A 13,714-nucleotide genomic window follows, 5' to 3' on the forward strand; every position below is an offset into this window, starting at 1 on the left:
GTCTTAGAGAATGAAAATGAAAAACTGCTGACTATGAACATGTGAAATGTGTAAATGATGACCAGAAGAATTCTTCATCGAACGTGATTAAGGCCAAGAAGGATGGAAAAACCTTCTCCTACTGCTACCAAAAGGCTGCTTATGCGTGTTTGGTGAATCAGGTGCCAGTTGAGACCGCGGGTTCTCTGATTTCCAAAGTAGTTACCGAGATGACTGGGAAGACTGTGGACTAAAGTGCTGATGCCTCAACAATTAGCCAAATGTGCTGATGCCTCAACATTAGCCAAATGGCATATGAATTGTCTGTACTTGATGATGTGCATGTGGGGGAGGATATGGTGGAGGGGGGCGATTTAAACCTGGCATGGGATGCCACCTCTCTTGATGGGGAACATGTTAATGAAGTGCATATTAATTTGTCTGTCGATCCCCCAGAAAGTCTCATTCTTCAAATTGATTCGCTTCCTGGGGGAAGGGATCAAGTCCAAAGTCCGCACGTGAATATTCGCTGCGCGAATCGGGGCGAAAAATTCGCCTCGTCGAATATCGCCACACTCATTCGCCTCCAACTTGCTCCCTGCTTCGGCGATTCTATTATGATCAGACGAAAATTCAGACTGAAAGAAAATCGCAGGCGAAAAAATAATCGCGCCTAATTCGCTCTCCCCAACCATCGGAACGAAGCGAATATTACATGTGTTGTAGTATGCGAATGAATATCCCCACTCTGCACAGACTTGGTGGTATTCGTGCTTATCAGTGCGGCCGTGTAACCCATACCGTGGGTTGTCAACAAAAGCAAATCATCGTGTGGCACCATTCTGTTGGCGCCAATTCCACCCCATATGAAAACTTCTGTCTTTATAGCAGTGCTTGCAGTAATACGTTTAGAAGCAGCAGATCTGAATTTGAGCACCAGAACATTTTACCTCACTTATTGCCTACGCGTATATTGTACTGGAGAGTGCTGTGACAGGCATACGATCATGCATGCCACCCAGCGCATGGATGACTTTCACAATTTCCTCATCATTTTCCAGCTCGTCTGCAGTTGAATATCTATCAATTGTCCATAATACATGCCCTTTACGAGAAAACATTATGCCCCTCGCCGCTGCGTCTTCAGTTATAAATTTTTTGGTAGCTTTTCTACGCTGTTTCACTGTTTTTTTGAGCGAAAAGAACTTTCCGGTTGTTTCCATGGGCGCCGCCATCTTGTAATTTTATTGAATCACATGACCTGGTTACTATAACAACTCGCGACCAACGCGCTACTGCGCCTGCGCAGTGTTTGCGCGCCGCGATGTGGGAAGCTTGTCACTAAAATAGTAATGACTGCGCATGCGTGCGTTAAACAATAAGCAATGGGAGCGGAGGTTTCGTTGTGTGACATTATCTTCCATTTAGTTGAAATCAGCTCACTTTTCTCTTCGAAAATGATATATTACATGATAGGGTTGTGTCACGTCGGATACGGGATACAACAAAAGCTGGTCTTCTATATTGTTCTTTGAATGTTTCCTCCCAAAATTTAATGTTTTCAGTGATAAATAACTAAAGGTAAACCATTTTGATCCATTTCAAAACCGTTCATAATCATTGAAAAATTTGAAAAAAATGTCGACCCTTGCACTCAGTTACTATAATATTTTGCCTACAAGGGGTTAATCTTTTGACCTGAAACACTACATGCTATTAGCTTATGTTCTTATCATCATTTCCTGAAAGTTTCAAAGCTGTATTGAGTGAAATAAACTTTCTAAACGTTTTGAAGTGAAAAAGGAAAATTTCCCTTTTTGCACCGAATGACCCCAGATTTTAGACCCCAAGGGGTTAAAATTTTTGAAAACTTTGACTATGTTCATGTAGCTAAAGGTCTTGCCACTAGTTTGTAAAAGTTTCACCTTCATATTCCAAGCAATAAAAGTTCTATGATTTTTTTAGCAAAAAATGTCATTTTCTGCATTCTTCCAAAAAGGTATGCGGCCAGAGACTACGGTACACTATAAAAGTATGTGGACGCGAAAGGGTTAATGGAAAATGCATTGTTTTAATTAGTCCTTAATTGCGCCCTTCAAAATGCTGTAACTCTGGTTGTGGTGGAGGGATGTGGACAAATGAGGTATCATTTTAAAGGTATTTCAAAGCTCTATCCCCTAGTGACATTTTAAACCTCATTAGGACAAGTGCCTACATGAGTTGCATCCTTGCTTAAGTTCGTACCATAAAAATAGTATTGAACACAAGTCATTAATAAACGAGACATCGCACTTTATAAACCTTTTCAATTTTGGCCCCTGGTGGAAAGTTGAGAACGTATTGGACCGAAATTCGGCGTCGGAGGTTATCTGACATAGAATTGAAGATCACACAGTGAAGGTTACTTGATATATGATCGACATTGAATTTTATGACCTGACCAACTTACACCTGAAAAATAGGTCACATTGACCAGAGTTTTTGTTGATATATGTACATGTACAGATGCCCAACAGGTGTCGACATATCAAATTCGAAGAGTCTAGGATAATTAATGAGGAAACGAGCCACCTTTGCTGAAATTTAAGAGTTTCACCTCTGTGACCATCAAAAGTACAGCTAGGTCCACAAGTATCTATCGCATCGTATCGTCAGTTCATAGTTCAGATTTTATAAGGTTCGTGTATTGAGTTTCTTCGGTCCAAGTTGCCGGTTTGGTTCCTAATTGATACTCTCGCCGGTTTCTATTGTGTCGTGACTGCAATGATTGGCATTGACCGGGTCCGATCTGGTCATCGGGCAACAGAATGACAGACAAATGACGTTTGTGGGAAAACTACTGATGAAGAGGACGGGTGGCTGATTAAATGAAACAGCCAAGGGCCATTGTGCTCACCGTATAGATATTTGGTGGTTAGGAATTCATCCTGGTTAAGAAACATGTTACATGTATAGTATTAAGTAAAACCAAAGTCGGTACATGACATGCATGACATATGATGTATCATTACTTGGGGTACCTACCAAAAAATATCATCGAAAACAAGACACTGATAAGCGAGATATTGCACTTTTTACTTTTTTAGAACTTTTGGCCTCCTTTTAGCCAAGTCAAGAATCAGATCAGACGGAAATTCGGTGTCAGAGGTTACATGATGTAGGGAGTCATGTGTACCAAATTTCAAGTTCATAGCCTTATCGGTTCAAAAGAAACGTGCCATAGTTACACTCAAAACGGCCAATTTTCGCCATTTCGACCTCCGTGACTTTGAAAATTGGGTCTATTCAAAAACCTGTATGATGTGATGTATCCTTGCTAGGAAGGAGAATTTTTTGTCAGACAGACGACGGACAAGATGTGATGACATAGGCTCACCCAGGTGAGCTTAAAAATACTGAAAACATATTGACATTTATAGATGAAAGGGGGGAACTTTCTTCTGTTGAGGTGTTTATTGTAGTGCCACAGCAGAAAATGATTAGCAATCTACATTATAGAGAAATAAGACTGTTTCCTCTTTTAGAATTTACATTTTCTAGCAAAGATTGTCAGAGGCTCTCCACAGGTTATGATTTTAAAATGATATCCAAGAACAAACACAATATTCATTCCCATGATGTTATAGCCAACCAAAGACATCTTTCATACCAAGGCACCCACCCTTGGTACAACGCCTCATTAAAAGTGCCACAGCAGACAACGTTTTTAAGCTACATTTAAATATATCTATAGGCTGTCTCCTCTTTTAGTAAGCAAAGGCTGTCAAGAGTTCAACAAGTAAGGATATCCAAGGACAAACCCTTGCATTCTCATGATAGCAGATGTTAGCAAAACTAGCCGTCTTTCACACCAGGGAACCCACCCCTGGATATCACCAGCAACCCAACTCCTCATTTAGTGTCACAACAGAGTCAACAATTACCTATACGGTATTGATTTTTAGATGGGAGATTGTCTGCACAGCAACAGGTGGGATTCTCCAAGGAAGATTTCTTCACATTTTGTCATAGTCAACAGAGGTTCCTTGGAATACAAGCTTGATCTGCCTTACTAAAGGTTGCATCAAATCAAAGAGAGTATCTTGTCAGCAAGAAGGCTTTCCTTGGAGTACAAGGAGAGAGTCTAACTGGGGTTACCAGATAACTGACACAGGTTGAGTACTGGGTTCACCAGGTTTGTGCGAGTAACTGGGTTGGCCAGAACTGACTAAAACATCCAAACATAATCAGTGATTTCATAATACTCCACCTCTCGATATTTCAAACCCCTGATGAAATCCATAACCTTCAGACGGATTGCAGCTGTAGAAATGAAACGGGCAGGGGCCATAGTGCTCACCGTCTAGATATTGGTGGTTAGGAATTCATCCTGATTAAGAAACATTCTACATGGATAGTTTAAAGGTCAAACAAAAGTCGGTATGACATGTGATGTATCGTTGCTTGGAGTACCTTCCATAAAACTATCATCAGAAACAAGTGACTAATAAGCGAGATCTTGCACTTTTTAGGTTTTTTTGGCCTTCTGGTGGCCAAGTTGAGAATCAGATCAAATCGAAATTCGGTGTCCGAGGTGACATGTCTTAGGGAGTCATGTGTAACAAATTTCAAGTTCATAGCTTTAGCGGTTAAGAAACGTGCCTTAGTTACACTCAAATGGACAATTTACGGCATAAGACCTCTGTGACCTTGAAAATTAGGTCAAACTGTATGATAAGGGATGTATTCTTGCTAGGAAAACCTACCATCGAAAACAAGTCACTCATATGAGAGATATCGGCAATTTCATGGTATTTGTTTTGTGTCAGACAGGACATAGTAGACAAGTAATTTTTATCGTGGGCAGAGAGTTCAGAACCCCCCCCCCTCCCACACGCACACACACTTGAATACACGGCTAACATCCAATACACTGCACCCCTTTTAAAACATCAGTGTTTTGGGGCCACTACCACCTTGCATAAAGTGATGGATCCACTACATCTGGGGAGCAGTAGCTGACATGGTTTCTATTGACTCAAACATGTCAAACATCTTTCAACTTCACGACATTTATTGGTAATATCAAAGTGGTCTCCACATTCCCTCAAATTTCATGAATTGCATGAAATATCACAGTCGGCTATAAAACAGTGGGGACACAAACAAAATGTTTTTCCTTACAAGTGCACACACGACATGCTCATGCTGGGACTAACTGCGATGTCTCACAGCCTTACATGAACTATCCACTATTTCTTACCTTGAGTGGCTTGTAACATTGTTTCTGTGGAAACAGTTACCAGACTGTCCATAAAGGTTTGATTAATCCTTAATATTAATGAGTTGGTCATCTGCCATGCAGAGACTCAGGCGATCATCCCATCACGATACAGATGACCATGCTGTCAGAGCCTGAGGGAAAGAGTTTATAAACGAGAGGCTCAAGGGCCTTGCGCTCAGCTGAAATACATGGGAACAATGACAATGTACAAAACTTTGAAAGTACCTGGCAGGTCTCTTTCAACCTCAATTTGGTTAATGTATTGATATGCCTGTATCATGCTTTTTTCCACGACAAGAGTAATCAGCATGCATTTGAAGCCGGCAGGTCAGGACGGAACTTTATTTTCGTTTATATTGTGACGGTCGATACGTACATTTTGCATGCACTGCACACATGCAAACATGGACATGTACAGAGTGCATTGCTATTGCTACATGTAACGATACTTAGCTAGAAACTGAATGATACAGAGCATAGCATTGTCATTTGGCCTTTGTAATGTCGGAGATAGTCTGTCAATTAACAATGCACTTTCAGTGAATGTCAGGATCAGATTCAGATATTGATAGAATCCTGAAATAGAAATGCAGGCGTAGTCAATAAACTTTTCCTTCAGGCATATATACTTTATGTAGGCAGATCTAGGCATAGCATAAAATACCCAGTATCACTAGTACTTGATAACAAACATTGTGATGAAAGAAATTATGATTTCAACATTTGTAAAATAATATCATTTCATAACATGACAAGAAGAACGCTATTCTGCAGTGTCTCATTAGAAAATTTTTACAAAACTTTATATTTTAGGGTTAGTGACATGTCATTGTCATGACAAATTATCTTAATACAGAGTGAGTCAATGAAAAGATAATCAATCGTAAAGAGTTAATACTTCCAGGGGGATGTACATGAGGCATTCCATATGAAATCAACCTATTTAAGAAAATCTTCCCAGGTCATAGTCTCAGAATTGGCTAATTTTTACATATTTTGTAGGTTATAGTGCCAATATGAAAAGTCCAAAATATTTTTGTCATATTCCTGACGGTTAGCCCCCCAGGAGGGTCCAAAAAAGGGGGCGTGGCACCTTTTGGGGGGCGGCCGCCTATTTCCTAGCCATCTTTGAATGGCTATATCTCAGAAAGTATTAGAGATACCCTTTTGATTCTTTCAGGGTGTTTTCTTCTTGGCCCAAGGACTGCTTTAAACCCATTAATTATATACTGAGACATTTAGGATGAAAATTTATGGGGTTTCAATATTAGGTGATTTTTGACCAAAATTGCGTTTTTGGGGGGCTCTACCACCCACACTATAACAGGGTGGGGACAAATGAATGGTTGTTTTGGAAGTATCCTGTAATGACATTGTCTTGGTGTAAAAGAAACATCCTGAAAGATTCAGAAGTTTCTGAAAAGTGGTCCTGAAGTTGGTCCCACCCCCAAAATGCCACATTTTGAGGGTCCAAAATGGCCAGGTAGGAATGGGTTAATGATGAAAAAAATAATTTTCCTCAAGAGACCTTGGTACCCTCTACTTGTGAGTAAAAAATCTTTTTCAAACCAGCACTCCTTCTAGTGGAAATAAATAGTTTCCCTAGTCAAGACTGGTATGCCACTCCTCCCTATATAACATGTACATTAATGTACATAAATGTACATAAAAACAATTTTTCCATATAATACTTTATTTATAACAGTAGGAACAACAGCTACAGTATTTGAATAGCCCTGGATTGTCCTTAGCATTCTTCTAAGAACCATAGAACAATAAGTCCCATCTAATATACTACAGTTTGGTCTCATGTAGATCACAAAAGTCAGTGCATGAACCGCTGATAGCCTGCTTTTATTCTTGTTTCATCAGCTGAGGAAATGAAATAACTGCGTCCTAGACCACAGGTTGTTGGGGCATCGATTATGGCCAGGATGTGCTCTAACGGTACCCAGCAAACATCTTTTTATTTTTTTCATCATTAACCCATTCCTACCTGGCCATTTTGGACCCTCAAAATGAAAATATTTGGACCCTCAAAATGGGGCATGGTGGATTGGGAACATCTCCGACTGCTCTGAGGAACATAGTGATATACAAGTGTTATCATGCATCCTCAAAGTCCAGCTTCAAATATCATATGGCCAACTCCAAAAGATGTTTGCTGGGTACCGTTAGAGCACATCCTGGCCATAATCGATGCCCCAACAACTTGTGGTCTAGGACGCAGTTATTTCATTTCCTCAGCTGATGAAACAAGAATAAAAGCAGGCTATCAGCGGTTCATGCACTGACTTTTGTGATCTAAATGTAGACCAAACTGTAGTATATTAGATGGGACTTATTGTTCTATGGTTCTTAGAAGAATGCTAAGGACAATCCAGGGCTATTCAAATACTGTAGCTGTTGTTCCTACTGTTATAAATAAAGTATTATATGGAAAAATTGTTTTTATGTACATTTATGTACATTAATGTACATGTTATATAGGGAGGAGTGGCATACCAGTCTTGACTAGGGAAACTATTTATTTCCACTAGAAGGAGTGCTGGTTTGAAAAAGATTTTTTACTCACAAGTAGAGGGTACCAAGGTCTCTTGAGGAAAATTATTTTTTTCATCATTAACCCATTCCTACCTGGCCATTTTGGACCCTCAAAATGTGGCATTTTGGGGGTGGGACCAACTTCAGGACCACTTTTCAGAAACTTCTGAATCTTTCAGGATGTTTCTTTTACACCAAGACAATGTCATTACAGGATACTTCCAAAACAACCATTCATTTGTCCCCACCCTGTTATAGTGTGGGTGGTAGAGCCCCCCAAAAACGCAATTTTGGTCAAAAATCACCTAATATTGAAACCCCATAAATTTTCATCCTAAAGGTCTCAGTATATAATTAATGGGTTTAAAGCAGTCCTTGGGCCAAGAAGAAAACACCCTGAAAGAATCAAAAGGGTATCTCTAATACTTTCTGAGATATAGCCATTCAAAGATGGCTAGGAAATAGGCGGCCGCCCCCCAAAAGGTGCCACGCCCCCTTTTTTGGACCCTCCTGGGGGGCTAACCGTCAGGAATATGACAAAAATATTTTGGACTTTTCATATTGGCCCCATAACCTACAAAATATGTAAAAATTAGCCAATTCTAAGACTATGAACTGGGAACCACTTGTTGATTTCATATGGAATGCCTCACATGTATATTTGTTGGCTAAGATTTGCTGATCCATTAACACCATGATGTTAAAGTCTCTTTCAGCCTGCAAGCCGTGCGGTCCGCCATGTTTGATTTTACAGCCGCAAACCGGATATTCACAGTTTTACATAATTCAAATTATGTAACATTCTCTCTTGTCACAAGATGCCTACACCAGAACCTGTCAACTGCGTAAGACGCCATATGACGTCCTGGCCTAAAGACTGTGCATTGCGTAAGACGTCATATGGCGTCCTATGTTTGTGACTCGCCTAAGCCCAGGCAACACTTCGAAACTCGATGGGCAATCCCCTTATTTACAGCACCGTGTAGTTTACTTTCAGAACACTATGGGCCGCCACTGGCACTAGTTTTTGAGCTGAATCACAGCTACAGCATGCAAGACGAAGCAGATGAGGATGTACATGTGTAATCTTATTAATTACGCAATAGGACACGGTTAGCAAATAAAAAATTACGCGGTTAACAGGTTAAAATACACTTGTGGTGACTCAAGCAACATATGCCACAATGCATTGACAATCTTTTCAATCGACTGTGCTATCCCCTGTAAATTTTGAATGTCTTGGCAATACATATGCCGCACAATTTTGACAACAAAGTTCTATGAATTTGGACAGGACTATGGTTGAGAAATATAACTAGTGGAAGATGAGTAGACTACATTTTGACATAATTTTCAAGTTTTTCTTCAAGTTTCTTTTCTTCCAAGTTTTCAGGTTTTTGTTCAAAGTCATATGTGTCTATGGAAGTAGCCTAAAACATGCTTCTGCCAATTCTTCTGAACATTTTAGAGAACCAAAAACTTGAGATTTATTGTTTATCACTGCAGCTTACATTAATGTACCTATTAGAGTTCTACAGTCCTGTTTAAAGGAAAAAAGACACCAAATACACAAGAATATCTCCCAAACCACAAGGACTACGCATTTCATTTTTTTACCAGTTATCGATATATGTTAGACATAGAACAATGTCTGTTACAGACCTGCCAACCCCCGAATTTCTCCTTCAGTAGTATTTTAACAAAATTCCTAATTTTTCAGTAGTTTCAGGGGTCCTTCAGTATTCCTCAGGTTTGGGTAAAACACCTTTCACGATTTCAAAATTTCTTGCAGCACCACAACCCCAAAACTAAGCGTTGATCTCATTCCATTTCAAAAATCAAGAAATATTAACATTTTTCTTTAGTTTTTGGCATTTTCTTCCTAAATTTCCCCAACTCAGTTTTAGACGGATAAACAATACTATTGACACGGTCCCCTTTGGTCTTGGACTATGACTAAGCCACTACTAATTATGGCAAGCCAAAGCGGAATTTATTCAAGACTTTAGAATTACCATTCAAGAAGTTAAATATAAGTTCAAGAAGGAAATATATGTTCAAGACTAAAATATGTTCAACCTTGAATCAAATATGTCCAACCTTGAACAAAATATATTCAACCTTGAACAAAATATATTCAAGACTCACGTGACCATAGACGCACGTGACCACAAAATTGATGACGTAGAGCGTAGAATCTGTGGTACTTCTGATGCGTTCTGTTTCACGACATGATTGATTGCCTGTATAGCCTAAACACTCAAACATGTCAAAAGACAACGAGAATCCGATACAGTGGTGTCGGCCTTAAGAATGAAAGGTGAGAGGCATTGCGCATTTTGAACCTATAATTTGCCTGATATGTCTGTGAAACATGTATCGACTCTTGACATTCACTCGGCATCCATGTCATGATGTGTAGGATTACAGTACATGTCAGGTGTAGGCGGCTAGGTACGTGTACAACCATGTGTCAAAACCTCGTGCGAACAATTCGAGCTCCGAAACGCAACACAAGTACCATGGGTTCGGGAAAGTCCGGACGCGGGTTCGGGAAAGTCCGTAAAGCATCAAAACATGAGCAACTACGTCATCAATTTTGTGGTCACACTTTGGACTGAACAGGAATTTTTCCATTCTGTAAAAGCCATAATGCTTATAATAGCTGATACTTGAATTATAGCCTGCAATAATAATAATTATACAGTGGAACCCCGGTTGGCGACCACCCCGGTAACGCGACCACCCCGCTAACGCGACCACGATTCTCCGGTCCCGAATGGTTTCCTCTCTAATTACCATTAAGAGACCCCCGCTAAGACGACCACCCCGGTACCCCGACCGCGACCACTGGCTTGGCCGGTCCCAAACTGAAAATCAACCCCACTGACTAACCCGACCACCAGGCCTAATTGCCGTAATCGGTCGCGACCGCGGCATAGTAATTAGCACCTCGCTGCCAAGCTTTGTTGAGACGGGGACAATGGCCATGGGAATACATATGAAAACAAAAAATACAATGGGATTTTGCAGGTATGATCAATTGTATAAGTGTAAATGAATAAATAAACTTTCCTTTTCTAACGTTTTCATGGTTTGTTTTCATTACTGAGCCAGTTCAGTACCAGACATGCGCACTCAGCAGCAGCAAAATCATGTGATTTGCGTGATCTGCATATGAACTTATAATAAACGGCGGGTAGTTTGAAGACCACACTTATGACAATAACAAGCTTGCGAGACGTTTGAATGTTTTATGATATGGAGAACTTGGTTGAATTACTACAGTACCATTTTATATTTCTTTAAATATTTTGACTGAAAATAGATTTGATTAAAACTGTAGCATTACTCAACTCATCATTCACGTGGAATCATACGGCAAGTTTACTTCAATCGTCACAAACAGTCGGGTACATGGAGGATGATTCACCAAATTGCCCGCAAATGCGTCACATCGGGCAGATAATGAAACTTTGTGGATAAAATGAGTTACAAAATTACCTTTTCTAACTCATTCTGAGAATGTAACATGTAATTTTATCGACGAACTGTTCTTGCGAGGCATGATAACAAAACTTTGGAGCGTGCATCATCTCAATCAGGCAGCGTTGCTATGGTAGTACAGCGTACACACGCCATGCAGTCGGCAATTTTGGCGGGAAAAATAATCATGTATTTCGTCTGGGGATTCCCAACCCCAGTAACGCGACCACCCCGGTAACACGACCACTCCGACCACGGTCCCATGAGTGGTCGTGTTACCGGGGTTCCACTGTATATGCAATGGTTTATTTTGACCTGAACAATAAGTAATTGATTGGCATGCCTTGCATCCTAAATAACTCAAAAACCTGACCCTCAAAAATTACTGAAACTCATGGTATTTCTTCAGAAGCATAATATATACTACTTAAATGGTTTTAAACCACATATACCGTTTTTGAAGTGTTGGTCATGATTGGTCGTGATTTAGTTATCGCCCCCGGCCACAGCCACAGTCAGCTAACAAACTTACCAATACAGAACCTTCGACAGACAGTTTGCATTCTCGACAGGGTTAGGATTGTGGTGCTTTGTACCCTCATCCATCTTGAAACCAAAGGATAGCACGTAAATTTGAGAGAAAATCGAGAAACTTATCCAAACACAGGATACATGATCAGCTGATGAGAAGGGGATTGTGAACTAGCACAGCGAGAATGCCTGAATGGGAATCTTCCGAAATATAACCTCGAATATTTTTTCACTTAGCCTATCTATTCAGAACGTTCTATGATACCATTTTAAAATAGTTACAAAAATACTGAATATGTTGTTGCTTCTGTGCATTTTGATCAGTATATGGAATATAATGTCGTTAATTATTAGTTATTATTTTATTTCGAAAATATGGGGATTTGAGATTAATTTTGTAATGGCGGCCAATTTAATTTTTCGAAATTTTGCCGTCTTATAAAGGCAAGTTTCCGGTAATTCTGTTGACTGTTCAGACAAAAAAGATTGCTTGAATTATAAAAGATGTGATGATAAATATATTTAAGATAGTTTATTATGCAGAAACCTGCGATCCTTGGTATCCGACAATCGAGGTTTTTATTTGCAGAGTCGTGCCTTATTTTGCCCTGTATAGGCTAGCTGGTATTCTATTGTCGGACACGTCCTCGGGCTCAGCCTCATGTCTCACACCCACAGACCACTGGGGATGGTTCAATACCTGCCACAGGCATGCTGGCACTGGCACAAGGTTGCATCCCAAAATGCAATCTCCCAGTCTTCGGTCCGTAATAAAGTCGAAACTAACATAGGCCTACAGTAATAGACCTACGCCCACATCTTGCCGATCCACCGCTGCCGACTCCCCCCCCCCCTGATCGGCCGTCGGAAGGGCTGTTACTTCATCCGTAATCTCCTGCATTCCTTTCCTTTCCCAGGCGTCCATGTCTCGACAACACTAACATTACACTCACTCAATCATGGTTGTCGCACTGTTCCAGGGATGGCAGATGCTAACCTGACCCTTAAAGGCTTAATGCACAGTGCATGTTGTATAGAAGAAAGGTAACCTGATAGTGATACGGAGGTTGGCACTATCAATTCAGGCCGTCATTCCATGAGTTCATGTCGAGCAATTTGATTGGCCACCAGTTTGTGATGGTGCGTCCGACGGATTTCCTGGCCCTTGATGTCCGTGGTGAAAGGAAGAGACTAGTTTATGACTGATATTCACCGCCGATAAGTCGGCATGATACACCCGTTGAAATTGTCACATAGTCCCTCTGCCACTGTTTGATCGTCCACACACTGATCCAATGTGTAGAGTGCGCTGCATTGAAAAGCCTTCTTGTTATGTTTCAATAAAAAAAACTTTTTTCATAATGTCGTGAAGTGAATTTTATGTAAAACAGATGTGTAATATAGATATAAATTTTAACAATGAATGGCGCAGTCACGGGCGCTCGGTATTGGCTTGATCAGGTGACAGCATGACTGATCACGGCGCCATTTCGCATCACTTCATACATGATTTGTGTATTTATGCAGGTTTCTCACATGAATCTATTATCTCAGGCATTTGACCTTCCTCAGCGTCGCTTTGGCAATGAAAACCTATTTTTGATTTGTTTTTAGTTTTATGAATGGATCGTATTCTGGCAAAATCGTAGTGAATCCCAGTTCATTGGTAAAAGAAATAGAACGCGAAATGATATTGTGCCCATGCATATTCAACCTTACATACGTCCCATTGTGACAATGGGACATTGAGAGGTGACTGGTGAGCCAACTGTGGCAGAGTCAGTAGTTCGAGTGAGACTTAGCAACGATGATCACCATTGACGACGCTTGGAGAATGCCCAAAATGGTCAGTCACTGACGGTCTCCACCAAGACCATATTCCATACTCATGCTGTCTGCCATCATGCCATC

At 40.4% G+C, this 13,714-nt stretch overlaps 1 protein-coding gene across 2 annotated transcripts in view; it reads right to left on the reverse strand.

Annotated features, from left to right (window-relative positions):
- The window catches only part of LOC135494794 (ATP-binding cassette sub-family C member 4-like), a 107,406-nt gene extending 95,437 nt beyond the window's left edge, over positions 1-11,969 (reverse strand). For both annotated transcript variants that reach the window (XM_064783078.1, XM_064783077.1), the window contains exon 1: positions 11,805-11,969. In XM_064783078.1, coding sequence (XP_064639148.1) covers positions 11,805-11,878 — 74 coding nt within the window. In that variant the 5' untranslated portion in view covers positions 11,879-11,969. The remainder of the gene's footprint in view (positions 1-11,804) is intronic.
- Positions 11,970-13,714: the final 1,745 nt, after the last annotated feature.

This window comes from Lineus longissimus, chromosome 10 (assembly GCF_910592395.1).
Source record: "Lineus longissimus chromosome 10, tnLinLong1.2, whole genome shotgun sequence".
In the NCBI taxonomy this organism is placed as follows: Eukaryota; Metazoa; Nemertea; class Pilidiophora; order Heteronemertea; family Lineidae; genus Lineus; species Lineus longissimus.